General features: G+C 59.9%; 1 protein-coding gene across 2 annotated transcripts; it reads right to left on the bottom strand.

Moving 5' to 3' along the window:
• Nucleotides 1-493: 493 nt before the first annotated feature.
• On the bottom strand, nucleotides 494-27,821 carry NRBP2 (nuclear receptor binding protein 2). Of its 2 annotated transcripts, XR_015257754.1 has the most exons (19): nucleotides 27,568-27,821; nucleotides 14,251-14,373; nucleotides 13,882-13,983; nucleotides 13,526-13,615; nucleotides 13,322-13,362; nucleotides 13,140-13,234; nucleotides 12,866-12,889; nucleotides 12,460-12,543; nucleotides 11,765-11,820; nucleotides 10,981-11,076; nucleotides 9,329-9,461; nucleotides 9,046-9,148; nucleotides 8,840-8,890; nucleotides 8,335-8,470; nucleotides 5,082-5,135; nucleotides 4,583-4,646; nucleotides 3,599-3,654; nucleotides 2,365-2,673; nucleotides 1,673-1,808 (listed from the first exon to the last, which is right to left on the bottom strand). XR_015257754.1 is itself a non-coding variant. In XM_086741399.1 (18 exons), the coding sequence occupies exons 1-18, from the start codon at nucleotides 27,682-27,684 to the stop codon at nucleotides 1,740-1,742; spliced, it is 1,494 nt and encodes a 497-aa protein (XP_086597525.1). In that variant the 5' UTR covers nucleotides 27,685-27,820; the 3' UTR covers nucleotides 494-1,739. The 2 variants fall into 2 exon arrangements, 1 of the variants encoding a protein (XP_086597525.1); XM_086741399.1 differs by lacking the exon at nucleotides 2,365-2,673 and having other exon boundaries at nucleotides 494-1,808; nucleotides 27,568-27,820.

The raw sequence follows: 27,821 nt of genomic DNA, 5'->3' as shown, positions 1-27,821 counted from the left end.
ACTAGATGATCACCGAGGCTGGAAGGGACCTCTTGAGACCTGCAGTGGTCCATCCAACCTCAGCTGTTCTGTGCGAGCAGCCTGTCCTGTACTGGAAACGCCCTGCGGGAGCCAGTTAATGAACTCATCACTGCTGAATGCAGCACAGCCAGTAGCAGGGAAACCCATTGGACAACTCAGCTGTGGCAACCTTAAATCAAACAATGAATTTAGTCAGGTGAAGTGCGTTAAAGAAGGGCTAACTCGCTCATCAGGGAAATGAAGCAGTTGGTATAATGCGAAGGAATTTCTGAGTTTGCAGAGGCAAGAGCAAGCTTGTTCTGGAGAAAGAGTGATTTCTGAACCAAGCAGCTGTACGCTGCTTCTCCACTGAATTCCTTCTCTGCCCAATCTGCCTGACTTTGGTGGGTAGGTCTGTTGAACTCAGGGAAACTATTTCACCTCCTCTTAGTTGAACTGTGACTAAACAATCTCTGAGCGGTTTGCTGAGTGCTCTGATGAGAAGCTACTTTCAGCGGCTTTATTGATTTGTCAGTTTGTAGAGTTGGCACAGCACAGCACAGCTGGAAAATACAGCACACGTTGGCAGCTCAGCGCAGCGCCCTAGCACGGCAAACCCAGCCTGGTGCGATACAACTGATGCGACGTCGCAAAGCTTGGGCAGCGTAACGCAGGCAGTACCACAGAGACCTGGCACGGCACGGCACACCAGCACGGCGAGGCACAATACAGCTGGTTCCAGACGACACAACGAACAGCATGGAGTAGCACTGCATGGCTTTTGCAACACAAATCATTCCTATTTGCACTTCTCAGCAGCTGAACCTGACGCGCGGCAGCAGCCGATTGCCCCTTTCTCCAGGCTAGTGACTGAAGTTCCAAACACCGCAGGAGAAACAGGGAAGGAAGAGACATCAGGGTTTTTCCCCTTAAGATGCCATGCGATTTTGGAAGCCTGTAAGACAAACTGGGGAATGATAAGGGTTCTGTTCAGCACCAGTGAGTTTCTGCTGATCCACACGTTTGGATCCAGCTGGTGGGTTTGGATTTTTGGAATTTCTTCTCACGCCATATCAAGTCCAGCTCACAGAGTCCTCTCTTCAGCTTACACCAAGATGTGCAGTTCTAATTACAAGGCATCACAGTGGTTCACCTGGGCTGGGGAAACCTTAACAGGAGAAACTGGGTATAAAAAACGGAATGTGGCAGATTGGAAACTGCACTAGAGCTTTCCAAGCCCGCTCCTCTCCTCCCTCCTGCAAGTATTACCAGCTGGCAAAGAGGAAAAAAAAAATAGCTTTGGACCTACAGTGAAAAAAGCTTATCATTCCCGGGGGAAATTGATCAGTTTGGGGGGATTCTTGCAGCAGCTTTGCATCGTCACAACACCATCGGGAAGGGGCTGCAGGGGCGCTACCCCGCGCCCCCACGCCTCACAACTCCCTTGGCCTGCTGCTTCAGGGGTGGGGACCAGAACACACGCTGCCTGCTCCCAGCCTCTCGTGATGCACGTGTAATTTCTTGTGTTTGCTGATCACTCCTCCACTTGCTGTTGCCTTTTCACCCCACACTCAGGCGTACACCTCTCAGGGACTGCAAGGGTTCAGCCAGAGCGAGTGCCCGCTCAGTCCTGCTGGAGGAAGTTCGGTCAGGAGCCCCGCAGTTTCTTCTGGTCTGGTACACGTCCCGTCTCCTGCGGTACAGGGGGACCGCTCTGTCCCAGACTGCAGTGAGGTGACTCACAAGGGAGGAGACCGGTATTTGTGGAAGGCATTTTCCAGGAAGTTAGCCAGCTTTTCGCAGTCATCCTAAAATAAAAGGAAAAAACAACCGATCAATTTGGCCTGGCTGCCTTAGACATCTCCTTCCTCACACGACTCCATCCCAAGCCACCAACTTCACATCTGAGTTTTGATAGGAGAAGAGAACAACTCGCAAGCACTCGTAATTATCATATTTACTGAATAGCCCCAATGGCCAATCAAGAACGGAGCCTTTTTGTGTCAGGTGCAATACGAAGGCAAAAGAGCAGACAGGTCTCTGGAGCTTCCAGTCAGAGGAACAGAACAGGTCCAGCTTCTTTCGTTTAGTTAATTTCAACTTAATTCACTGGCCACTGGATCAAAAGCTATTCTCTACGGCCATCTGTTTTATGATATTCTCACTGCTAACAAAAATAAAAGTTAATGTCACTTTTTGTTGGTCTGACAACTATTTTGTACAGAAATCTCCTTTCTGACACATTCAGGAGTAGGTGGTTTCTAACATAATTAGAATGTTTACTCCTTAAGAAAGAAATCACTGAATGCAGAGTGTATCACAGAGGGGTTTGGGAATTGCCAGAAACAAACTCAAATTTCTCACCCAAATGAAAAATGCTGAATCAGTTGTTTTCTTGCTGCTTAGAGGCACCCCTTTGTCACTACTGCTGCTAACTTACTACTTTTCTTTTAAGAAAAAACTTGGATTTTGAAGGCCAGATTTGTTCGGCATGGTGGTATCTTTCGTTAGGCCAACCACTCTAGCTGGACAACCAGACGAGCATTTGGACAGACACGTCCTTCAGATCAGAAACACGCAGCGCACTTCCACGCTAAATACAGGCTCGGGACATTTGCTCAGTTTGACACGGTACGAATCAGTTACACCACCCGGAGAAAAGGCAGTTGGTGCCTGTAGAGTAGAAACGATGTTAGAGAGGGGAGGATGTGTTACAAGGAGGTTATCTCCTCAGAGAAAGGGAGAGACAGGTAGTTCCCAGCCATGGAACGCGGACTGTGGGAGGTATATTCTGCAGTGCCGGGTTGCCCCAAATGCCACATATTTTCCAGAGCATGGGAGAAAGCACCCCGGTGTGTCAGTGCCGAGCTCCACAGGCTCCGTGCTCAGGTGAAGAAAGGAAGAAAGTCTAAATGTGCTTTTTTCCAGGTGTACTCAGATAGATTTTTCACTCAGTGAAGCTGACCCCTTCCTGGTCTAATGTCAGCATCCAGAATGAGGAATTCTCCAAAACTTTGCCTACAGCCTCAGAATTCCTACCTTGTACAAAGTAAAAATAAATATATTTTTAATTCTCTCCAGGCTGCCTTTCCTTGAGGCTACGCTGCCAAGTAGTCTGAATGCCTGGGCTGCTCCGAATTCTTTCTTGGGACTGTCCGCAAACACCTAAGGGAGAGCCTGGAAGTTGGATGCTGCAGCAGGCCGTCTCCTCTGGCAGGCAGGAATCCGCAAAGTGCCTTAAGAGCAGCGGTCCAGGGGCACAGTTCCTCTGGAGACGGGAGCTTCCTTCCCTTGGCCTCCTCCAGTTCTCACATTCAGGATCGCTGTGAGGCTGATGTAATTAACCCTGCCATTACAATACGACTGTCCCCTCAGAACAGCGACTTGGAGATGGGCATGAGCAAAGTGTGGAGGGGAAAAAACCAACCAAACACAAAAGGAAGCATCACTGACTGCCAGGGGCTCGCCCCTGCCACCGCTCACTGGCTGCTGACGGGGAACGGAGGAGCTCTTACTCCTCTGAGGTGTCACGTGGATTTGGGGACTGCAGCAGCACGGTGCACGCGTGACTGAGACGAGGAGTGGTGAGGAGGCTTACCTCATGGATGAATCCGTAATGCACCAGCTCTGTGGCCAAGTCCTTGGAGTTATCAGCTGCAGAGACAAGGAATGGTGAGAACATGACAGTTCATGCATCTCTTAGTTCCTCCTCTGCCAGTAAAGTGCCCCATCCCAACCTGCTGCACATCTGCATTACGCTTCGTTGTGCTCCAGGGACACGGGCTGTACGCTCTTGGTTGGGTACGTAACTGCTCAGTAACCCCGGAGCAAACAGCACAGAGGTGCGCAGTGACCCGGGGCTGAACGAGGTACTGGGGGGAATGAGCCCCATCCCAAATCACACAAAGCACAATAGTCTTGGCAATGTGTCACCTCTGAGATTTTTTTTTTGCTTGTTTTGGCCCAGCACAAAAAGCAGACAGGCCACTACCTGTAGGCAGAAAAACACGAGGGGCTGGTGAAGCAGCAAACCCCAAGCATTAATTTCCAAGCTGTATGCTTTAATTTTGGCTGTAAGGCAGCCAGGGGACTCCAGCTGCATGGCCTCCAGAAGGCTCCTGCATGTTTTAGGAAAGAGCTTCCTGTGCTGGACCTACTCTGAGGAGAAGCATCCTTCCCCAGAGCCATGGGCTTCCTCAGAGGAGCCCACCTTCTCCTTTGAAACTGACTGTGGAGACTGCACCAGTGCTGGGAACGAGGGAAGAATTCACTAGTGTTCCCCCAGGAACTGCACACATGCCCCAGGGTGAAGGGCAGGGTCCTGATGGCCACTGGACTCCCAACATTCACTCCAGAGCCCAGGGCACTACCGTGTGCCAGAGGCTGTAAGCTCAGTCTGAGCGGACAAGAACTGGTACCACACAGATATTGGGGTTTCGTCTGCTCCCCCAGTACAAGAAGGAAAGAAAAGCTATCTATAAACACAACCTGTGTCTAACACAGCCTGAGCCTAAACCTGACCAGGGCCCCCAGGCAACACTTCTGCATTCACGCACAGAAATCTATTTGCAAGTAAACCTACTGGGCAGCAAGTCGTAGCTCAACTGTCGATGCAGTTTGTCCTCCAGGATCAGCAGAAGAGTAAGCTGCAGAAAGAAGAGAGAGCTCTTTACAAACCCCAGTCTCTCTGTAAGAGACAGCTGCTGACTCTTCCATCAGCACTAGAAACCGCTGGCAGCGGTGGGCAGGGAGATGCTGGTAACGGCGGAGATGCTGGATGTCTTTGGCAGGGTAGTTTGAGTGTCTTAGAGGAATGTTCTCTCACCTGCAACTGCTAAAACTAGAATGGAGTTAAAAGATATCCAGACAAAGACATCAAGGTCTTCCTGTCTGGCAGCCAGAGGGGGCTGGCGGCTTCGCTCTTCTTCGGGCTTCTTTTACGATAAAGGGACAAGAGCAAGGCCTTTGGGTACTGCAGCGAACTGGCTGAGAGCAAACGTCTTCCCAGTCAGATGCCAGAGATGGGTACAGAGAGCAGTCTTGCCCCAGTGCCTCGGGCAGAAGCGGAGCCGAATACTTACATGCCACTGAGTCTTGTCTTCGTTCAGCTCCATGTTACATTGCATTTGCACCACCTAGAAGAGGCCAAAATCAACATCAGCTTGGACACAGTGGCTCCCCCAGGTCTGCTTTACCTCTGCTCTCCAAGCATGACTTTCGAATTCCTACTTAACCCCCTTGATTCCAGTTGCCAGTCTGACCTTCCACTTCTTCCCACATTCCTAGGAAGTGTTCAGGTGGAGCAGCTGAGAGTTAAATTAGTCCAGTGTCCAGCTACGAACCATGGCCACCGTCAGCTGATGGAGAGATGGGTAAGGGAGCCCTGCACAAGGTGCAGTTCCGGCAAAACTTTACAACCAGGGTGAATTCTGCTGCTGCATGTACCAGGGGTAGGCTTCCCCCTAAAGCTCTGCCCAAGCTCTTGGTTACTAAAAACCCAAGTTTTAGTATTGTCCTTGTCATGTCCTCATGTGATGACCAATCCTTGAATCAGACAGAGGAGCAAAACTGAAATCCTGAATGTTATTTAAATGATGTATGGATTTTCTTTTGAAAACCTCACATTGCATCGCACAATATTCAAATGTGTTAGATAAATACGACATTTTGTTTGCATCAGCTTCAAGTTCCTATGAAGGAACTGGGTCAGCTTCAAGCTTCAGTATGTCAGCTCCAGGTTTCCATGAAAATGGTTCACACCATCACACAGACGTCACGCTGTCTGGGCAAAGGAAAGCCAGAGAGAGCATGCCGTGGGTCAGCCCAAAAGACAGGAAACCAAGTGAGGAATCAACATCCCTGTTCCACACAGGGTTCAACAGCGTTTCATTTGTATTCCTCCTTTATCTATTTATTTATATTGAATTATACTAATTCAAGCTTATGCTCAGAGGTGAGTTATATGCCTGTTCCTTCCTCTGACCCAGTACCCCACGACAGCTCCTCCCCATGACAAACTTCCCTGGGCATTTAGCGCTCTCAGGAATCTCAGTCAGGAGCGCTCAGTCAGGAATCTCGCTGTCCTCTGACCTTTATCAGCCCCGGGCCATCCATTTCTCCAAGAAGAGCTGACTAGTGTGGCTGTATGCCCAAGGTGGGTGTCCTTTCTTTACACCGAGTGACGCCAGCGCACTCTCTGGCTCCGTGCTCCTTTGTATACTGAGTTACACGGAACTGTGCGGCAGTGTGCAGACATCATCACATGGGTGTTTGAGCACATCATTGCGAGCTGCTCCCCACCTCTCTCTACCTGATGCCTGTGATCACAGAATCATGAGGTGGGAAGGGGCATTGGGAGGTCTCCAGTTCAAGTTCAAGCCCCTGCTCAAAACAAGACAACCAGGGAATTCAGGCCAGGCTGTTTAGAGCTCTGCCCAATGGGTTTTGAAAACCTCCAAGGAGATCCCACAACCTCTCATAGCTCCTGGTCCATTGTTTAACCATCCTCACCACGAAAAAAAATTCCTCAGACCCATCCAGCATCCATATTCCAGTGCCTCCCAGAGCAGACAGAGAATCTGCATTATAGCTACACTCATTTGGGACTTGCAGGTTTGTCCAGCTGCAAGTTTTCGTGAAATCTGCAGAACCTGAATGCTTCTGACACTACTAGTCCTTTGTCAGACTGGGTAAAAGCGAGTTGAACACACTGGTCAGACGACGCACTTGCAGAACTTTCCCTGGGGCGCCGAGTGAAAAAGCAGCACGTAACAGACACAGAGAGGGGAAAAGACACGACTGCAGAGGTTTGCATTTACATTTCTCGAACGCATCTGATGGATCACCACAGCGCTCACTAAAAATAGGCACTGAGCACTATGAATAAAGCATAAGTTAAGTGCACTGAGGCTGATTCTCAGACAGATACGAAGAAACCACTGCTGTTGTACTTTCTGAAGGGAGGCATTTCGTGGGATCTGGCTGGGGTAAGAATTAGGTTTAGCCCTACATCGTATTTTTCACATCAGTTCAATGCATTCGTGTCATCCACGGAAAACAAAGACGGTGCCAATAAGGTGATTAATAACGAATTACCAGAAGTGTCGTTACAGGGAAATACCCACGCAGGGAAGTAACGGGGACCAAAGGGTGGAGAGGTGGACCGGTGGGTTCCTCTGACCGCTCTCAGCGACGGCCGGCAGTTCAGGAGACAGAAGGCGCTGTACAAAGTGCCAAGCCTGAGCTGTGCCCTGTCCGTGGCGGCCAACAACCTCGTCTCCCCATATGCGTGTCAGCAAGGGACAATGCCAACTCCTGGCCCTGGAAGGAAGGATCCCTGGCAAGGACACAGGCTGGGATGGGCTGGCTGGCAGGAGAGCCTTACTGGCTCTGCTGGAAAGACTCTGGGGTGATGGTGGGCAGCAGGCGGGACATGAGCTGCAACGTGCCCTGGCAGCAAGGAAAGCCAACAGCGTCCTGGGGCACAGCCAGGATACTGAGGGAAATAATAATTTCCCTGTACTCAGCACTTGTTGAACTACATCCAGGTACTGCATCTAATTTTGGGCCCCCAAAACAAGAAAGCCATTGATAAACTGGAGCAAGTTCAATGGAGGGCCACCAAAATGATCCTGGGCAGGAGTGCCTGCCCTGTGAGAAGAGGCTGAGGGAACAGGGCTCGCTCACCCTGGAGAAGGGATGGCTTTGGGAGGACGTACGGCAGCCTGCCCATACCCCTGCGGGGACAACGCTGCAGCGCTGAACTGCTCTGTTCAGGGATGGATTACACCATGGTGTTGGAAGGCTTCACTTCTGCTCCAACAGCCTCACATTGTGTCGGTCCTTCCCTGCCTGGCACCCCTTCCGCTCCCCTCGGGGTCCATAAACCCACTTGCAATGACCTTCCTGCCCGGGACTTCAGTGTCGGGGCATGTGCCAGGCGGAGCGGGGCCCGAGCTCAGCTGGCATCTCCGCATGCCACTGCAGTGCCGCTACCAAATGATGATGGGATTGCAAACCTACACCCCAGCACGAGGCACAGAATACGCCGCGCCACAGAGCTGCTGGTGGATGTGTGAGGAGGGAAGGCAGAGTCAAGGAATCAGAGGCAACGGGCCCGCTCCGGAAGGTCTCCGGTGCAACAGACCTCACGAGCTCAAGCCAAAAGGACTGTCACCGTCCTGGGGCAGCCAGCGCAGCAAGAACAGCTCTCACCTGTGCTGGAGTCCAGCGCATGGCTAAGGGAGAGAGGCCTTCCTGCAGTAGGGTGTCAGGAACGGAGACCATCCACCTACTGCCAGTGGAGAATCTGTCCCCACCTGGATCTGACCTTACCTTCCTGGTCTCCACATCAAAGGGCTCTGGGGTGGGAGTCTTGGCTTTTTGAGGGTCCTCCTGGGGCTGGGAGAGTGCGCGTGGGAGGGCGTGGGGTCTGGAAACAGCGAAGTTCATCAGGGGATAAATCCCATTCCTGGTACAGACACAGAGGGAGGACAAACAGCTGAGCCCTGTCCTCTTACAGCCCCGGAAAGGTCAGCTGTGGCAGGCCGTGGCCCAGACCAGGATCTGCGCCCACGGAGCGGCGGTGCTGGCAGGCCGGCAGAAGGGCGAGGGGGTGGCAGGCCACAGAGCTCCCCTCGCCCCAGCGCTGCAGCTCTGGCTCGCCCAGGGGAACCGCAGAGGGGATGACACACGACCAGGGACTGCTGCGTGAATGCGACACTCTACACGTGCTGCAGCACAGTCCTGAGCCTGGCTCCGCGCTGCCCAGGAGTGGGGGGCAGAGACGCTGGGGAGCAGAGCTGGGTAGAACATTCCAGGTCAGCCACCTTCAACCCACCTGACGTCTTCTAAGAACTTGTCGAGTTCAAGGAAGGAGACCTCTGAGTACCTGGGAGAGAAACAGGACAGGAAGATTACTGGGGGAGGCCAGAGAGAAGAGCAGTGTGAAGGACTGCTCTGCCATGACATCAGGATCACCAGGCTGGATGCCAGTCCTGGGCTGATGGCCATGGCTGCTCTGACACCTCCCCTGCTCATCCTCACCTCCACTGTGCTCCAGGCCGACCCTCTCTTCGGATCTCTGCCATCACCATGTTCAGGTCCAGTTCCTTTATCTTCTCCTCCACCACGTTCTCTGGCATCAGATCTACGACAACGGCAGAAAGGGGCTGTCAGCTGCGAGGTCCTGTAAGGTGGACTCTGCAGCGTGGACCCGAGGGGAGGTCTGCGAGCCACCGCCTTTCTCCCCAGGCTCTTCCACACCCCCAGCTCCGCTGGGGCAGCGACACAGGCTCAGACCGGGCAGGGTGGGCTCATGGCTACTCACACTGGTGGTTGATGAAGCAGTGTGCTGCCAGCAGCTTGAGGGAATGGACCTCAAAGAGCACCCGGTGGAAGAGCAGGTTATTGGCTGTCGGTCGCTTGTCAGGGTTGAGGGTCAAGCACGACAGAATGAACTCCTGAGGGTGGAAGCAAAGGCAGAAACTGGAGACAAAGCAGGATACTGCCCTGCTTCACTCCCACCGCTGCCAGCCCTGGCTCCCTCCCACACTTGCATTTCCCGGGAAGCAGGACTGCACGGCTGTTTCCACCGGCGAGCAGCCCCAGGCAGGGCAGGGCAGGCAGCACAGAGAGCACCAACCCAAGGAGGCAGTGGTGCTCCGGGTGGGCAGCGTGCTGCTGGGTGCCCACCGACAGCCCGGCCACAGCATCTCTGCGCCCTGCGTGCTCTCACCCCGGGAGTGCTGCAGCACAAGGAGGACAGGCAGGGCGCATCCCGGCAGGCAGCCAGGACCAGCTCCGAGAGCCACAGCCCACCAAGAGATGGGGGCAGGACTGGAGAAAGGGCAGGCTGAGCCAGCGGGAGGGACTCCTGACAGCAGCAGCATGGGAGAGACGCATCAGCCTGGTTTTGCTCATTGATGGAAGAAACGCAAGACCCTCTGCCTCTCCTGCACGCTGCAGTCTGGGGCCCGTCCTCCCGACTGCTCCGTGCAGACTCTGTACCGGTGTCTGGCTAGGGCTACTCAGAACAGACGCAAACACCGAAGCATGATCAGGAGGATGAGAGGGTGGGCACCCACACAACCTAACCCCTCCACAGCAGCTGCCCCAGAGACCATCAGAGGTGAACAGCAACGCTGTCTGCCCCTGGCGCTGAAGGCTCAACAGAAGACACCATGCAAACAAGGGCACTATTGCGTCAAAGGGGGTAGGAGTTACTATGGGATGCCTGGCTGTGAGCAGGGTGCTGGTCAGTACACCTGACTGGGTGAGTCCTGCACCTGATCAGCTCCGTCTGTCCTGTCTTACTAAACTCTGTTCCTAGGTGTTTACAGTGTAAGTTTCTTCTCTGTTCCCTGCGAGCACGTGTGGTCCTCTGGCGAACACCAAGCTGGACCAGCTGGTAGGTGAGCTGGAAGCCTGGGGAGGGGGCAGAGATACTGGACAGACCACGGGTCTGAGTGATAACGGGAGACTCATGGGATGGGGCCCGAAACCAGTGACGGGTGAACGGGACTGCCCTGAGCAGCGATGCTGAGAAGCAGGACCTGTCTGTTCACACCGTCTGTTCCCCTGAACAGGGCACTGCCCTGTCTGGGCTGAACTGTCTGCGGTTGGCACACCTGCACAGAGTGTGTGCGTGCACACGTGTGCAACACGTGCACTACTGGCAACTCACACTCAGCTTTGCTACTGGTAAGATTGGGAAACGGCGGTGAGGACCTGCCTCTCATCTCGACCAGCCCAGGGGGGAGAGAATCCCGTGGCCCCCAGATGTGGCTGCCCTTAGGTTTGCAGCAGGGGACTGTCCTGTTCCCCTTGCCCAGCACTGGTGCACCCCGGCGCGTGCAGCAACGTCAGGCTGCCTGACGCTCCACTGCCAGCCGAGGGGCAGGACGCTCCTGGGGGGACTTACACCCCAGAGGGATGCCTGGCCCACAGAGGGGTCCCCGAGGCTCAGCCGGCTGCACTCACCCGCATGTTGGGATCGTCCACAGAATGTCGTGCCCGCACGATTGCCTCCTCCGAGACCCGTGTGTCCCCATTTGTCTGGATCTCCAGCACTGCCATCTGGGGAAGGAGGAGTGAAGCCATGTCTGCACGCGGCCAGGCCTTCAGGGCTTCCCAAAGGGACATACCCTGGCAGGGTGGCAGCTGCGGAGCTCCTCGCCAGGACACGCAGCCCGGCCAGGCTCCAGATCTCCTGGGCTCCCCAGTGCTCCCCGGCTGCTGCACCCCTACCCTCGGGGCCTGTTTCTCGCCCACCCAGCGCTCCAGGCTGCGCATGGATTCCAGGCGGGGCAGACATGGGAGGCTGCTCCCCGGGCACCGCGCAGACCGGGGGACAACACAGACAGCACCCAGAGCCCCACAGTCTGCTGGGCAAGCTGTGCTCGGCGGTGCGCATCTCCCTGGAGCAGCACCGTCTTTCCCTTCCCCCTGTGCCCTCCCTTCTTGGGGCTGCCACAGCCTGAGGAGAAAGAGGAGGCATCAGCAGAGACAGCTGAGAGGCACCAGCTGAGCACAGGAGAGGTGAGCTAAGCCTGCTGCCGCACCCAGGGCAGGGTGGGCCACGGCAGCAGAAAATGTTCTGCTGACCCCAGCAGTGATGCCTCCGTTGCTGCAAGGGGTCCCTAGCTCACAGGGAGATTTGGAAAAGGGCAAGGAGACTCCTCGGGGAGCTCCCCAGGCCACCATGAACAATCCTGCCCTGGAACCACGGCAGGTTCCCAGGCACCGAAGCTGTGCTGCTCCGTACCTCCAGCGCACACATCCCGAACGAGAAGATGTCCACAGCAGTCCCGTCAGCCTTTTCTGCAAAACCAAGCCAGAACCACGTCAGGGCAGAGGAACCAGCCACCACCCGCCCTCCCTGGGAAAAGCCCTTGCACCCTGCCTCATCCCTGCAGACGCCTCTCCCCACACGCCCCTGCCCTCACCAAGCCCACACCTCTGCTCGCGACTGCTTCCCCCACCCCAGCACACACTTTCTCGCAGTTCCCCGCACAGCCTCTCTCATTATTTGCCCAAATATTCAAGGTGGGGATCACATCATGAGCTTTCACACGGCACAAAAAGTCCCTACTCCTGTTTCTCTGATCACTGTAACACTTTACATGCTGTCAAGTGTTCCTGAGCCGTAAGCTGACCTTTTCAGAGCTATCTGTGGCCACGCTGAGATCCTGTTCCCAGCCAGTAATTGCTAATGCACCGTCCATCCCATGTAGGCACCGCTGGTTCTCCCTCTGCACTAACCACCACTGAATACCTACACGCAGTCCCTCATTACCACATAATCTCCTGTGACTCACGGCCCATGGCTTCAGTTACGAATGCACTGAATAACTCTGTATCGCTGCAAAGACTGTGCCCACGCTGCGCGCAGGGCCCCCTTCCACGCCCCTCCGGGCACGCGCGCTGCCCGCGCCCCCGGCAGACAGGCCCCGCACTCACGGCCGTACTCCGGGGGGAAGAAGTGCAAGTTGCGTAGCTCTTCCCGCTCAATCCTGATGGGGCTCCGCAGGTCATCCGGGAGGGCTGCGTCAGGGAATGAGAAATGTTCTGCACCACTGCTCTTCCAAGCTGTTTCCCCAGGGCCGTGAGCGCACGTGTGTGCCCCGAGGCAGCCAGGATTTCTGTGCGCGCTCCTGCCCATGCACACCACCCGTGGGCCACTCGCTCCCCCAGGAGACCCCTCTGCTCCCAGGACAGGAACAGCAATTCCCTGAGGGACACAGGTCCCCCTGCCTGCAGAGCCCAGGGCTGCTCCTGCGTGCCGCAGGGCCTCGGGCCCACAGGGGAGAAATTCCGACCCAGGGACGGGAGTGATGTGCTGGGAGAGGTGGTGGGGGACGCTCACCGTTTGCAAACACCCTGTGCCAGACTGCCGGTCAGCACCGATCCGGAAGCAGACGAGGAAGGAGGCGTGGAGCAGAGGACACAAACAGAAGAGAAGGTGACCCCAAGCGTTGCACAGGTGATCCTCTGAGGGACCTTGCAGCTCTCACCCCCGCTGCCCAGCCCGTGGCACTCCACCCCGCGCAGCCCCCCACACCCCTCGGCGGGCACTTTCCTCCTGCTGACTTCTCGTCAGCACCCGGAGCCGCGGGCCTGCGAGGGCGGCAGCGTCCCACCTGAACCAATCTTTATGAGCCCGTTGTGCTGGATGAAGATGGTGTCGCTGGTGAGGTTGCCGTGGATGATGGGAGGCTCACAGGAGTGCAGGAAGCTGCGGACACAAGGCTGCCCTCAGCACGCTGCCTGTGCCCAGCCCAGTGAGCCGCAGGACGGCCGACACAAGTGACGGCACGCTCACCTGAGAGCAGACAGGATCTGAGTGCACCAGCGCTTCCAGGCCTAGAGCAGAGACCAGGGCGCTCCGTCAGACAAGGCAGACGGAGCAGGGCACTCCTACCTATCACCCCGTGACTGGGAAATCCGCCCTCCACTAGCCCCGCAGAGACTGTCGCTCATCAAAGGTGACTGCTGGGACACGCTCTGCCTGCGCCAGGGAACCTACCCTGGCATTCATGGCCTTGTGGTTTTTCTTGGTTTTCTTCAGGAACTGTTTCAGGCTCCCTGAGGACACGTATTCTGTGATAAAGATGACCTGGCAGGGAAGAGAGCCGTCAGCCTCCCAGCCTCCCCGCGCAGCCAGCGCCGTGCACAGCCCGTGGGCTGCGCCAGCCGGCAGCACGCAGCCTGCGCCGCCCCGCACACGGGTGAGAGCCGGCTGCTGGCAGCAGTGTCCCGGAGGAGGAAGGGGGTGTCCCTGGGGAACGGGGTGAGGAGCAGAGCCGAGATCCCCGCCTGGCTCCCACTAGCATCCCTCCCCCGGGCCTGGGGACCCCCGGACGCCCCCTGGGACCTCCCTACCCGTGCCTTCGAGTCTTTCACATCCAGCCAGTATTTGTGAAGCTTCACGATGTTGGGGTGATCCACGAGCACCAGCTGCTCAAACATGGTCTTGATCTTCTCCTGCAGGCAGAGAGAGGAGAGGTGAGGGGGCAGGTCCTGGGACGTGGCAGGACAACTGCGAGAGCAAGGGAACCTGGAGCTGGGGAGGACGCTGTGCCCCGAGTCACAGAGAGAGCTCTTCTCGGGGTACGGGGGACGCACGGAGCCGTCGCTGGGAGAGAAGCCAAGGGAAAGCACAATGCCACAAAGGCAGGAGCTGCCCGGGCAGGGGCCGCGGGTGGTGTCTGGGGAGCTGGGCACAGTCCCCGCTGGGGAGGGATGGCTCACCTCGTGCGCTTTAAAGGCCTTCTTGTCGGTGAAGAGCAGCTCGTTCCACACCACCTCCACGCCCTCCTCTGTGTCCATGGCCAGGAAGGTGCTCTGGATGCCTGGCATGTTCCCCTGATTCACCTGTGAGGCACGGGGAGGTGTGAGACAGCCCGGCTGCAGCCCTGCCCGCAGCTGAGGATCCTGCCCACGGGAGGATGGTGCTGCGTGGGCACAGGTGCTCTCTGTGGAGGAACCTGCTGCGTGGGCACAGGTGCTCTCTGCAGAGGAACGTGCTGCATGGGCACAGGTGCTCTCTGTGGAGGACTCCAGCCTGCAGGAGGCTGTGGCCAGGAAATGGCGAGTGGAGCGAACCCCCAGCCCGCTGCCCGTTCTGCCCTGCCCGCGGGACCTGCCTGCTCCGGGGCTCAGGCGCCGCAGCAGCTGGCACCGCTTCTCCAGGATGTGCGGGCACAGGAGAGAGCTGGTGATTCAGAGCAGTTCCCATGCCAGCTCCTCTCGACTCTTCCAGCTCAGTGAGAAGCCAGCAGCGACAGTCACCTGCCGGCCCCACTCCTGCACACAGATGGGGACCCCACGCAGACCCCACTTCCCAGCAGCCGTGGGGGAGCAACCCACACCCCAGCTGATGGTCACACGTTGGACAGGGCAAATGAGAAAAACCAAAGCCATACCACCTTCTCTAACAGCCCCAGCAGACTGGGGGAACCCCCACGCCCCAGGGTCTCTGACGAGTTCCCATCCCCAGAGGTCACAGAGCCACGTCCTGGGACCCTGTGCAGAGCAGCTCTGCAGGCATCACCTCCACAGGTCCCGTCCAACGCGGAGCCAGCCATGGCAGCCCCGTCCCTGTGCTGGGTCTCTGCCGATCCTGCCCCGAGAGCAGCACCAGATCGCTGTCCCAGGCGAGCCAGGACCCCTGGGCCCAGCTTCAGCCCCAGTAAAATCTGCCCAAGAGCCACCCAGTTCTGACCGGGGCTCAACAGCACAGAGCCACCCCCACCCAGGATGCGGGGTCCTGCCTCCCGGGAGCGGCGCCTGCTGCATCCCAGTCGTCCGCCTGCGCTGCGCTCGGCGCAGTGGCTGCCCTCACAAAGCATCGCGGCACGGGAGCAGGCCTGCGGCCCTCCACCGGCCCCTTGTCTCCTCCAACGGGTCGGGGGCCAGGGCTGTGCCCCCCCAGCCATGGCAGCCGCGCCCATCTGCCATGCGGCCGGGCAGCACGAAGCTGCCAGCAGCCAGATGAAAGAGGGATTGTTCTGCTGCTCCCAGGGGCAGGTACGCAGCATCCCGCGTCCCAGGGCAGCTGTGGGCGCAGGCACGCAGCACCCCAGTCATTAGCAGGGCACGGGCGCGCAGCCGCGGCCCAGTTCCTGCTGCGGACACACAAAGCACCTCTGTTTCTTGTTCTCTCCGCTCGCAGGCTCCACGTGCTTCGCACAAAGCCCAGCACGGACAGCCAGCAACGCGGCCAGCTGGCCTCACTGCCCGCAGCCTGCCCAGCAACTCCCAGCGCAAACAGAGCCGGCACAGGAGCACCCAGCAAGGGCAACACCGGGGGAGCCGCAGCCAGGGGCAGTGGGGAGAAGGCTCAGCCCCCATCCGGATGCCCCCACAGCGCGGCCGTCACAGCAGGCGCTGCGAACCCCGAGCCCTGGTCCCACTGGAGAGGCTGGTGCTGTGGTGAAAAGCAAGGGTGGGCTGCGGCCGGAGGGAAGCTGCTCTCGGTGAAGCTGCTCTTCCACCTCTACCCAAAAACACATGGGAAAATCAGCTGACGGTCTTGAGAAAATCCCAGTCCTGAAACCAGTGAGCGGCCCACGAGGCCGAACGAGGAGTCAAGGGGGAGCGCAGGCCCAAACAGCCTTTTGGTTGCCTCACGGACGCGCAAGAGCAACAGAGCTCCGCACGGAAGTTACCGACGCCCAGCTCAAAGGCGTAGCCAGGTCTGACAACCCCAGGTGCCACCTCCTCACCTGCCCCATCGCGGGGCCACAGCCTTCTGCGTGCAGATAGTGAGCCCACAGCAGGACCCATCCCGTGAGGCCACCGCAGCCCGTGCCCCCGGTCCCCACGCCTGGGTGAACCGGGTGCCTGCCAGCACCCCCCGTCCCCGGGCAGGGAACGCTGCCTCCCACTTGCTCAGAGCTTGACGTAAGAGCAGCCGGGCTGAACCAGACCAGCCACCCATCTGAGAGCGCGACCCACAGCAGAGGTCCAGCGTGGTCCCTGCGCCGCAGCCTCCCAGCTTTGAACAACCCGCTCTCCGAGCTCAGAGTGGTGTCCTGGCGCCTAGGGCTCTGGACACTGGATCCAGCAGTGGATCTGGCACTGGATCCAACACTGGACCTGGCAGTGGATCCGGCAGTGGATCTGGCACTGGATCCAACGCTGGACCTGGCAGTGGATCTGTTGGTATCGGGGAGGCTCTGGACGTGCTGAGGAGCACCAGACAAGCCTATGGGGCAGGAAACGTTCCCTTTTCCGTTCAGAGACACGAACATGCTCAGTCTTGTGCTGAACAACGATAAAACTGATACGGAACAGCTGTCTTGCGCACCAAGGTCTGAGACTGCATAAATAAATAAACGCTGCATTACAATTGCTGGGGTGACTGGGGACAAAGGAACCGGGCACGGGTCACCCTGAGTACCTCACGCAGTGCCTTTCAGGGGTTCCTGGCAGCTCCGTGTGCCGCTAACGGTGGACACCAGGCGGAACCAGCAAAGCTCCAGAGCTGGACTGGACCAACTCCCTGCCAAGGCTGCTTCCAGAAAGCCCTTGGCAGGCGCCGAGGCCAGCCCGGAGAGATCACTGGGGACGCGTAAGCGAAGGTTTACAAAAGCTCAGATTGCATCTTACAATAAATCGCTCCCTTTCCAGCTTTTCACGTCAACAAGGACTGAAACAGCCCGCAGAAAAAGGCTGAGATACAGTTCTGGGGCCTTGGGAGAGCGGCTGTTAAACAAGGCAGGCATGGGGCTGAGAGCAACGGACGGGCATTTCTGATGGCACTGGCACTCAGACCCCATCTGAAGAAGACAATGAGGACAAGGTGGGTTGTCACCTTCCCGGATCGCTCTAGGAGACCAAGGAAAAGGCACGGCCACGGTGCCTGGGGGAGCAGGCACTCTGCCGACACTCTGCTTCTCCCCAGGCACCTGCGCTCCTGGCCTCAGGACAAGCATGCGCTGGCCCCATCCCTCGGTCACCCAAAACAGGGGCTGGGGACATCCCATTGCCCTCCTGTGCCCCCCTGGGGTAGACCAGCACACCCCGGCCACCTGTGGTCACCGAGGACAGGGCAGTCCCAGAGGCCTCCTCCGCTGCGGTCCCGCTCCCAGGACCTCGGCGCAGGATGGGGGCAGACAGCTTCTGGGCTGGGGGAGCGGTCCAGCCCCGGCACAATCCTGGGGACCGAACACCGGACATGGGTGCTCTCTCGTGCCCGAGCAGCCCTCTCGCATCCTCACCCGCCAGCGGAGCCCGGAGACGCACCCGGCGCAGCGCCAACGCACGGGGCCGTCCTTCCGCGAGGGAGGCCAGCTCCCGCCCGCGGGCACTTTACCCAAATAATTCCCAAAGTTTGGCGTAAGTTTACTGCTTCGTCTCCGAGGCAACCGAGCAGGCAAAGCCCCAGCCCTCGGCCTCCATTAACGCCGAGCAGCGGCACGGCCACGGGACCAGGGCACACAGCAGACCCTGCCCAGAAACACGGGTTTGGGCCAGGCGCCGAATGCCCAGAGGAAGGGCAGCTCTGGAGGGTGCTCGGAAACAAGGCACAGGCGCTGAAAACCCCCCTCTGCCCGGCTTGGCGGGGCTGCTGGGGAAACGCCGGCTGGGATGCGCGCCGGGACGGAGGGCGGCTGCCCCAGGGCCAGGGCAAAGGGGCAGGCGGGGCAGCCAGGGCAGGAGGCCGCAGGGGTGAGCGGTGGGACAGCGACCCTCACCCCCCACCCCGCAGGGTCCCATTGCCCTCACCAGGCTGTCGGGGCCGCGGCGGGGGCGCGATGCAAAGCAGCGACAGGGAAGGGGAGGGAAACGGCGTGTTTCCTTCCCATCCCTAAGCCCAGGCACTGCCATTGCATAATCACCCCGAAAAAGACCGTCCCGAGAGAAACAGAGGGGCCGTCACAGAGGCCACCCAACCAGGCTGGAGGACACACCGGGCTGACGCGCAGCGTCCGTGCATCCTGAGGCTGGAAGGAAGAGGGCCAAACCTCTTCAGGGATTTTCTGGACTGGTGCTGAGCCAGAGACCAGGGGAAAGATGACATTTTGGGAATCAAAGGCCCATGGATGTGCAGGAGAGCGAGGCAGCTGCCAGCACTCCGTGCACGTGCCCTGTCCATACTGGAGCCGGGGGGATGCATTTCCTGAGCCGCTGCCCAGCTCCCACCCGCCTGCGGCACACAGTGGCCTGCGGCCCGCGCGGGATGGAGCCCTTCCCTACCCACCACAGGCTGGCAGCCGCCCTGCGAGCGCCCACGGCCCCGCGCCTGCCCTGGTGCAGCCGCCACCGCCCTGGGAGCTGTGGATGCCCCTGGGGACGGAAGGCCTGGCCCTCGGGAATCTCACAAGCCTGGGCGACGGGAAAGGCCATGTCGGGGCTTCTCGAGGGACCCCAGAGTGCAGGCAGTGAGGAGGAGCTGCGAAGGCACAGGAACGCACCTTAGGCAGCGGAGCCCCTCCTGTCAGAGCCAGCGTGCGGGCAGCGGAGGCGGAGGACCCCGGCTCCGCAGGGACGCCCTTTCCGCTCGCTGCCCGGGGCTGGGTGCCCCTCGCCTTCCCCAAAGCATGCGTTCCCCGGCCTCACGAGAGGCTGCGCTCCTCTCTCCACACCCCGTGCTAAGGCCCCATGCAGGGCAGGGGTGACTGTTGCAACATGGAAATAGTATTTTTAAAACATGCACAAGGGAAAAAAATGAGCTGAGAGTGCTGACGCCCCACTCTGACGCCGCCGCTGCTGCCCTCAGCTCGCCAAGGGACAGGGACAGACCCTGCCCGACCACTGCTGCGCTGAGGAGCAGAAGCTGGAGCAGGTCCCGCAGCGGCGTGCGGGCAGCCGGGGGATGAGGGGGGCTCATCCTCGGTCCTGCTGTGCACGCAGGCAATTCTCCGGGCTGACGCGCTCCCCCCTCCTGAGCTGGGAGCTCTCTGCCCAGGTCTGAGCTCCGAGCTCTCTGCTTCCAGGGCCCCGTCTCGAGCTCAGGACCCGCCACCAACAGCCCCCTTGTCCCCTGGAGGAGGCCGGGCCCAGCAGCAGCCCCACGCGATGACAGAGAACCCGCTCCGGAGCCCGGCTGGGTGCTGCCCGCGTCCACCGCGCGGCAGGCAGCCCAGAGGCTGTGACTGGGGAGCAGGCTGGGTGACAGCCACCCACACGCTCTCTGCGGCCCACCCCAAAACAACAGATCAAGCCCACAGCGTCCTGAGGCTCGGCAGGAGTGGGACGAGGGATTTGCGGTGCCTGACAAACCTGTTCGCTCCGCGTGATCGCGTTACACAATTAGCAGGTGAAGGGAACACAGGACAAGGAAAATATTTTGATTCCAGGGAGGCATTTGATCCTACCTCTCACAAAAACACATTCTCAGCACTAACGCAGACCAGTGTGGATGCAGGGCTAACATACTGGAGAGACCGAGCCGAGCTGGCATGGCAGCGCGCCGCCCACAGAGCTGGGAGGCCGCGGCACAGCTCAGGGCGAGCTCCGTGGGAGTTTAATGTCAGAGCCGTCACGGAGAGAGGTGAGGCCGGTACAGGTGAACAGTGAGCTCCGCCGGGGTTTAATGTCAGAGCCGTCATGGAGAGCGGTGAGGCCCAGTACAGGCGAACGGCGCCTGTCCTGGGCAGTGCGGGAGGAGCGGTGAGCCTCGAGGAGGAGAGAAGGAGCAGAGCTACAGGCAGAAAGCACAGGTGGCATCCAGCCATTCCACCAGGAACAATAACCAGGTGCCCGGCTCGGCTGCGGGCAGGGGAGACCGAGGGAGGGAAGCGGATTCACAGCCCACACAGCAGACGCGAGTGGCGGAGCTCTCCCGTCCTGGGGCACAAGGAGTGCCCACTCCATCCAGCCCCTTCTCGTGAACTCTCCCTGTCCGTCCCCGGGAGATCCCCTGCCCGCCAGCAGCTGCAGGGAGGTCGTTGTTTGACACCTCTGGACTGGGAGAGGAGCCCTCTCCCAGCAGGATCTGGAGCAGCCTTCCTCGGAAACGCAGCCCCTGGCCCGCCCGTCCTCTCCGCCCGCGGCAGGCAGGGCTGGAAGTCTTCCCTTTCGCTCCATACCCACCGCTGCCCGTCCCTCTCCCGCGGCAGCTGCCAGAGCAAACACTGCCGTCCCTGTTTCCTTCCACAGCCGAGAAGAAGGGACAGAAGAGTGTTTTCCACTGCCCAGACAAGAGCCAGGGGAGATCCTGCACGCTGACGGCAATGAAGTGCTGTTATTTCCTGGGCAGAGGCCACACCATTGCACGCACGCCTGGCCAGCAGCTGCTCAGGAAGCTGGAACGCAGGGAGCCAGACTGCGGGGAGCCGTTTGCTGCACCCCCCGGGGCACTGCACGCCCCAGGGCACCGTGCGCCCCGGGGCACCGCGAGACACGAGCCTGCGGTCAGCCAAAGCCAAGCGCTGGCCAGCCCAGGCGGCTCTGCTCCCTGGCTAAACGGCACCTCGGAAATTCACCGGCAGCGTCGCCGAAATCTGGGCACACGCCGCCCCGCGGCAGCAGCCCAGTGGATTTGCAGCGGGCATTAGGGAAGGCTATGCAGGACACGAGGAAAGGGAAGGGATCCTGGGCACCAGCCCGCACCCGTGCCCGGATGCGTTGGGGTGGTGGGGAAGGTGGGGGCAGAGAGCAGGAGGTGCCCCAGGACCCGCGGGGTGTGCAGTACCCATCCCGCTGCCACAGGTCTCCAGCGCCTGCCAGTCCCAATTGGGGACAAAGGCCCAGGGCCGGGCCTTGCAGCGCGAGCCCGGAAAGCGACGGCCTGCGTCGGCTGGGCACCCCTGCAGCCTGGGCACCAGGCTGCAACCCTTTGTGTGTCAGGGAGCAGACTGGGACCAGTACGGATTACCCAGTTACCAGGACCTTGGTGTGGTTTAGGCTGTTGGGTGCAGGGGGATCTGCCCTCCCGCTGCGCTGGCGCAGAGCAGCCGCAAGCTGAACGCGAAGCTGCGGGCAGCGCATTGTCAGTGAAAGCTCACAAAAACGCCGTGCTGACCGAGATCCGATCGCTACGGGAACACCGAAACACCGCCTGACGTGTCTGCTGCCAAACGCCACTCGTCAGACGAAGAGCCGGCCAACGAGCACCTGATCGTCTCCTAACACATTTTGTAACACGACCTGGGGCACATCCCCTGTCCCAGAAGCAAAATACAAAAGCCTCTGGGGCTGTGTGTGCTCTCTGGTTACAGCAGAGAAAACGAGAAGGGAGACGAGGGACGCAAAAGGTGCAGGAGCCTGGAAGACTCAAACAGCGTCTGCCCACTGTAAACAAAAATACCTGCGCAGGAAACCAAGGGAAGGACAAAAAAAGCCTGGTTGAAAACAGGAAAGGGAACAAAACAGGGAGAATGCCGGTGATTGTGGGGCTTCTCTCTGGTGTCTGGTTTGGAGCGGCCAGGGACTGCCAGCAGCATGCAGCCAGGACACGGGGGACGGCAAGGCGGGCGGGCAGCGCCTGGGCACGGCGCGCAGCTGGGGGACAAGGAGCTGCGGACAGCCAGGCGCGCGGAAAAGGACGGGTTTCTGCACTAACCTTTGCCACCCGGCTGGTGCCAGCTCCCTCCCGCAGCGAGAACAAGGCCGAGGATTGTTATGGCCGGGCGCGCTCGGGAAGGATTAAAGGAGCCTTGAAAGGGAGAAAGCAGCGCAGGGACAGCGGGGCTGCAGCACACGGCAAAACAGTCCTCGCGCATGGCCTGCACAGACTCCGGGGGTAACGAGGAGCACGCTGAATCTCGCATGCGAGGTCTCGTCTGGTGCCAGGCCCGCAGCATGCCCGCTGAGCAGAGGCCATCGCTGTGTCCCAGCACAGCCCAGCCGCCGGTGAGTGACGCTGCCTCGGTTCAAACAACCGCACCTCGCCCTCACACGTCTCCTCAGCCAAAACTCGGTGCCCCACGCCTGTCGGAAGCACAGAGCAGAGCCAAGGACATTCACCGGCCGCATCGGCTGCGGCCCGCGGGGTCACCAGCGAACTCCTCCTGGCAAGGCAAACAACAGCAAACCAAAGCCGTAAAACCAGTACGGGGCAGGGAAACAGACGGCACGAAAAGGGAGAGCCGAGTCCTTCAGCTGATCCCCTCTGCGCTGGAAAAGCACTGCACAACAAAACACGCTTCACGTCCTGGTCTCCCGGGAGGGCTGGCAACAAAGCAGCTTTTAAAAATAACTGGTGGCAAATATTAAATCGTTGGATGCTTTCCAGATAATCTGTCTCAGAACTGGTTATCCGCACTGCAAACTGCAAACACAATTAATGCCTAAAACAGGGAACCCCCTCGCACCTCACTACGATCAAATGCCTTGATTATTTTTCTGTATTTTGTTTTCATTTTCTGATCCGCCAGAACCTACAGCAGCACTTCAAACTCTCCTCCTCTCGCAGATTGTTAAATATCACTTTATTTGCTTTAAATTCTGCTTGAACATTTCTTCTTCTCTTTCTTTCTATTACCGTTTCCCTTTTTCCTTTCCTTCACCCTGCTGGTTTTACACGGTAAAGCTCACAGTCCAAGGGCTCTGTCCCAGTGCACATCCAGCCATTAACCCTTTAACCGAAGAGGGAGACCAGAAGGGGAGCAGTGCCCGTTCCAGGTGGAAATGCACCCAGCCCTGTTCCAGCCACCGGCAGCGGCCAGCGCCGCGGAGCAGAACACTGTCAGAGGCACCGGCAGAGCCACAACCGAACAACAACTCTGAAATTCGGTCCCGTGAACTGCAGCTGAGCTCCGCCACAGCAGGCACGCGCCGTCGTCCGAAGGAAAGGGCCCTGGGAAACAGCAAGGCAAGGCCGAGCGCGCTCGGTCCCGCACATTCCTGCGGGGAGCACAACGGGCAGAACTGGCAGGCGGGAACACCCAGAGACCGACGGGAGCGATGCCGGAAAGGTCGCTGAGATAATGGCCCGGACCCAGTCTGTGTTCCAGATTAACGTGGTGGCACCAGCGCTCCTGACCAGCGGAGTCAACCAATGCCTGCCGCTCCCAGCATCCCCTTCCCACAGGGACACAGGGTTTGCACAGGCAAAGCAGCCGGGCTAAAGCCAGTCTGACCTCTGCAGCGAGGTGCTGGGGTTCATCACGAAACCGCGTTCAGGCAAGGAAAGCTGCAAAACTTTTAACACAAGCCGAGTTTCTTCTCCCTCACTACTCTTACTCTGCAGGGTGGGTGGGAAAAGTGAATGACGTCACCGACACTGAAAAAACGTATCTTCCTCCACGGAAGAGTCCAGAGCAGCAGCAGCCTGCCTTTGCTGCACCTTCACAGCAGTAGCAGCGGGAGGAACGACAGCAGCAGAACGTGGGCTGTGCCGACACCGAACGCGGAGTCACCGAAGGATGGCATGGCCGTTCCCCACACCCACTGCGGGGATGCTGTCAGTGCTTTTATTTCCTGAGCGCTCGTGGGAATCTGTGACTTCGTACCCATCATGAGCACACGCATCACAAATGGGCGAAGGACGTTGCGAAGGGAAATGTTTTCTTTCTTGGTGCGCGTGGCCAGGCCCAGCGCAGCATTAGGATCACCGCACGTTTTAGCTGCTGTGTCTGCACCTGAAACGTGGTGTAACGACGCACGTGGGGTTGTGAGCCGCTGCTCGGCGTTCTCCCAATGGAGTACAGCCACAGCGGCCACGTGTAAAAACAAAGGCGCAGTCCTGGCGTACATGTAACTAATATACACGCTCAGCAATTCATCATAACCTGCTTCTCAGCTGACACTCGGAGCACCACAGTCTGAGCATCAAAACACGGCGCGGGGGGCTTGCCTCTGCCCACTTCAGCTCTGCAGGCTCCAGAGCTGCCCCGAGCCACGCGCCTGGGCTCCCTGCACCGCCGCAGAGCCGGCAGCCGCAGCGCCGGCAGCCGCAGCCAGCTCTCCAACCCTCCGGACCCCGCGTCAGACCCAGCGCAGCATGGTGGATCCCACCTGGGACTTGGCTGGCCTGGCAAAGCAAATTAAGGAGAATAAATAAGTACAACGAACCATCGGGACAGCGAGGGAAAACCCCTGCTGGTAAAAATACCCAAAGTGCCTACGGCAATCGGACGTTCGTTAAACAGAACGGCTGTTTGTCGGTGTTAGGAGGTGCCGTACCGGCAGCTCACAGACAGCAAACGCCGTTTCTTCTTCCTGGTACGTAACTGAGCATCTGTGAATGTGCAATAAACTAGTCTCTTGCAGAAAACTTCCTTCATTTTGCAATGTAGGCAGTGCTGCCACTTCCCTGTTGAAGTTCACGTGTAATTTGTCACGGCAGCTTTACAGATTCCGAACCCTGAAACCTGCACCTGCCAAACAGGCCGCTCTCCTTCGGGGCCGTCACCGAGCGCTCGCTTCCTGGGGGACACGGCCCTGCCTGGGCACGGCAGCGCGGCCCCGGCGAGCCCTCGGCAGGCCTCTCGTGTGGCCGCAGCACGGCAACTCATCGCTGGGATGTGCGACCGTATCACAAACCGCCGAGCCTTCGCGCCTGCGATGCTCAGGAAAGGCCAATCCACCCTGCCCAGCAAGAAAAGCTCCCTGCAGAGGGACAGCACGGCGCAGCGACCAGTTACCAAAACATCCGCGCGGAAGCATCGCTGACGGGGCTGCGCGCCACGTGCCGCACAGCGGGACAAAGCTCCAGGGGCCAGTTCCAGCCACTGTAACCCCACTCCAGAGAGCTCCCGCGTCGAAATTAAACGTTAAAATGCTCATCAATAAATGTCACCATTAGATCAAAACAGATAGGGATTCCTCAAAGGAGACACGACCTCCACATCGTTTCTCTGCCAGGGACGACGGGGGTGTCGGGCTGTTCTGGTGGGCCGCAGGCTAACACGCATCATCCGAGAACCGCGTCAAAAACCACTGCAGCTACAGGCCAGACGCGATCGCACGGCCAGGCCTTACCCACTACCTGCACCAGATGTTTCCACCCTGCTGCTCGTTCCCAGCGCGCAGTGGAGGCCCTTCGATCAGGGCATTCTCAGCTGAAAACTCGTTTCTGCACGGCTTTCCTCACCCCTTCAGCCGGCCCGCAGAGCCACCCTGCAGCGGCAGGGGTCTATCAGCTGCGCCTGTGCCCGTGCCCCACGCCTCGCCTGCGGCACAGCGACTGCCTGGGGACCAGCCCCGCACCGCAGCGCCTGCGCTGGCAGCTGAAGCTCGGTCAGACGCAGGGCACAGCACACAGAGGGACAGCCAACGACGGGCACCAGCAAAGCCTGTCCCAAAATGATAAAGGAAACACCAGACACAGACACAGCTGGCTCCAGCAGCTTGGATGTGCCACTCGGGTGGGACCTGACACTCTGGGAGCACCAAGGACAAGCAGAGGAAGGAGCCGCGGGATGTCGAACATGGCGGCAGGTCCTGGCGCTCACCACGCTGCGTGCACGCCGTGGGGCAAGGCTCAGGCGCCAGCCGTGTGGCACGTACACCCTGCTGCAAGGCCCTGATGTAGAGACGTGCGGTAAGGGGGGTGGAACGGGATGGAAGGGTGATGTGTGGGTGTGGAGGCACCAGGACGCACAGAGGGACACGAGAAGGGCAGGCGCTGACGGCACCGGCGTTGTCAGGTTATCGAGATCCCAGCAAAGCCCAGGCTGGGAAGGCAGCTGCAGCATGGGCAGCCTGCAGCCAGCCTGGAGCACCCTGGACCCACAGGTCGTGGGAAGATGACGATCAGGACCAGCCAGGATGGGCCTGTGATGTACGTCTGTTGGCGCTGTCCCACTCCTGCCCGCGGTCAGGAGTCACCCACTGCCTTCGGTCCCTGTTCCCGGGCGCCTGGGGAGACTCGGGCTCCTCTTTCAGGGGAGATGGTCCTTACCCTGAAATGGGGGACGCGCCTGGCGGAGGGAGGGCGGGGGGCGATGACGGGAGCGCTGGTGGGCAGGCAGCATGGGGGGTTGTGCTGAGCCCCTGGCCCGGGGAGATAAACTGCAGCACCAAAATCCTCTGGGGAGGAGGAACCGGGCTCTCCAGCCCTGCAGGCAGGGGTGTGGGGGCCAGGCCCCAATGTTCCGGGTGAGGCCCCCTTCCCGCAGGAATGGCCGTGCTTACCGGCCTGCCACCGCACCGCTGCCACCAGGCACGGCGCAAGGGCCGAGCCCGGCAAAAGCCCCCAGGACCAGGCTCAGCACCGGCTGCCTCCCGACAGGGCCCACGAGCCGGCTGCGAGCGAGCGGCCTGGCACGGCCGGGCCCTGGGCATCGGTGCCTTCTGCTGCAGGCTGCACTGGGACATCCCGCACCCGACACCCCACACTGGGATATCCCACACTGGGGCATGGCAAGTCTGGCTCCCCACACCGGACACCCCGCACCGGGACATCCCGCACCGGACACCCCACACCGGGACATCCTGCACTGCAGCATGGCCAGTCTGGCTCCCCGCATTGGGCACCCCGCACCGAGACACGATGGGCCCAGCTCCCCACACCAGGAACCCCGCGTCGGAACACCCCACACTGGGACATGATGAGCCCAGCTCCGCGCACTGAGACACCCCACACTGGGGTATGGCGAGTCCAGCTCCCCACATTGGGACCCCGCACCGGGCTCCCCGCCCCGGGCACCCCAAACCGGGACACAGTGAGCCTGGCTCCCCACACTGGAACATGGCGAGTCCAGCTCCCCCCACTGGGCACCCTGCACCGAGGCACCCCGCACTGGGACACCCCGCACCGGGAGACGACGAGCCCCGCTCGGGGCACGGCGAGTCCAGCTTCCCGCACTGGGACACCCCGCGCCGGGAGACGACGAGCCCCGCTCCCCACACTGGGCACCCCACACCGAGCTCCCCGCACCGGGGCACGGCGAGTCCAGCTTCCCGCACCGGGACACTCCGCACCAGGCATCCCGCACCGGACACCCCGCACCGGCACAGGCCGAGCCCCGCTCCCCGCACGGGCCGTCCCGCACCGGGCTCCCCGCGCCCCCGGCCGCCCCCGCCGCAGCGCTCCCCATCGCCCTCCGGCCGGGCCCGCGCCCCGGGTGCCGGCAGCGCTGGGCGCCCCGCACAGCCCGCAGCCCCGCAGGGCCCGGCAGCGGCAGCGGCAGCAGCAGCACGCCCCCCGCCCCCGCACCCCGCGCCCCGCACCTGCTCGCGGCGCTTCTGCCAGCGCCCGCAGGGGCTCTCCTCCAGGACCTCGCTCTCCTCCTCGCTCTCCTCCTCCTTCTCCTGCGCCAGCCGCGCGTCCGGCTCCGGCACCGCCATCCCCGCCGCGCCGAACCGAGCCGAGCCGAGCCGAACGGCTCCGAGCAGAGCCGAGCCGAGCCGAGCCGAGCCGAGCCGAGCCGCGCCGAGCCGCGCCGCGCCGAGCCGCGCCGAGCCGCGCCGCGCCGAGCCGCGCC

This window comes from Chlamydotis macqueenii, chromosome 2 (assembly GCF_036417535.1).
Source record: "Chlamydotis macqueenii isolate bChlMac1 chromosome 2, bChlMac1.mat, whole genome shotgun sequence".
NCBI classification, from domain to species: Eukaryota; Metazoa; Chordata; class Aves; order Otidiformes; family Otididae; genus Chlamydotis; species Chlamydotis macqueenii.
Note: the sequence above shows the minus strand (reverse complement) of the source record. Positions and strands in the feature narration are given on the sequence as shown.

Bases quoted from the DNA above. Each gene is read 5' to 3' on its own strand.
- NRBP2 (XM_086741399.1), bottom strand. From the start codon at position 27,684: ATGGCGGTGCCGGAGCCGGACGCGCGGCTGGCGCAGGAGAAGGAGGAG. The intron at 12,544-12,865 runs GTGAGCGTCCCC...TCCCTGACGCAG, and splicing joins GCACAGGGTGTTTGCAAACG to CCCTCCCGGATGACCTGCGG. The intron at 3,655-4,582 runs GTAGGTTTACTT...TTGTCTCTGCAG, and splicing joins GAGCTACGACTTGCTGCCCA to CTGATAACTCCAAGGACTTG.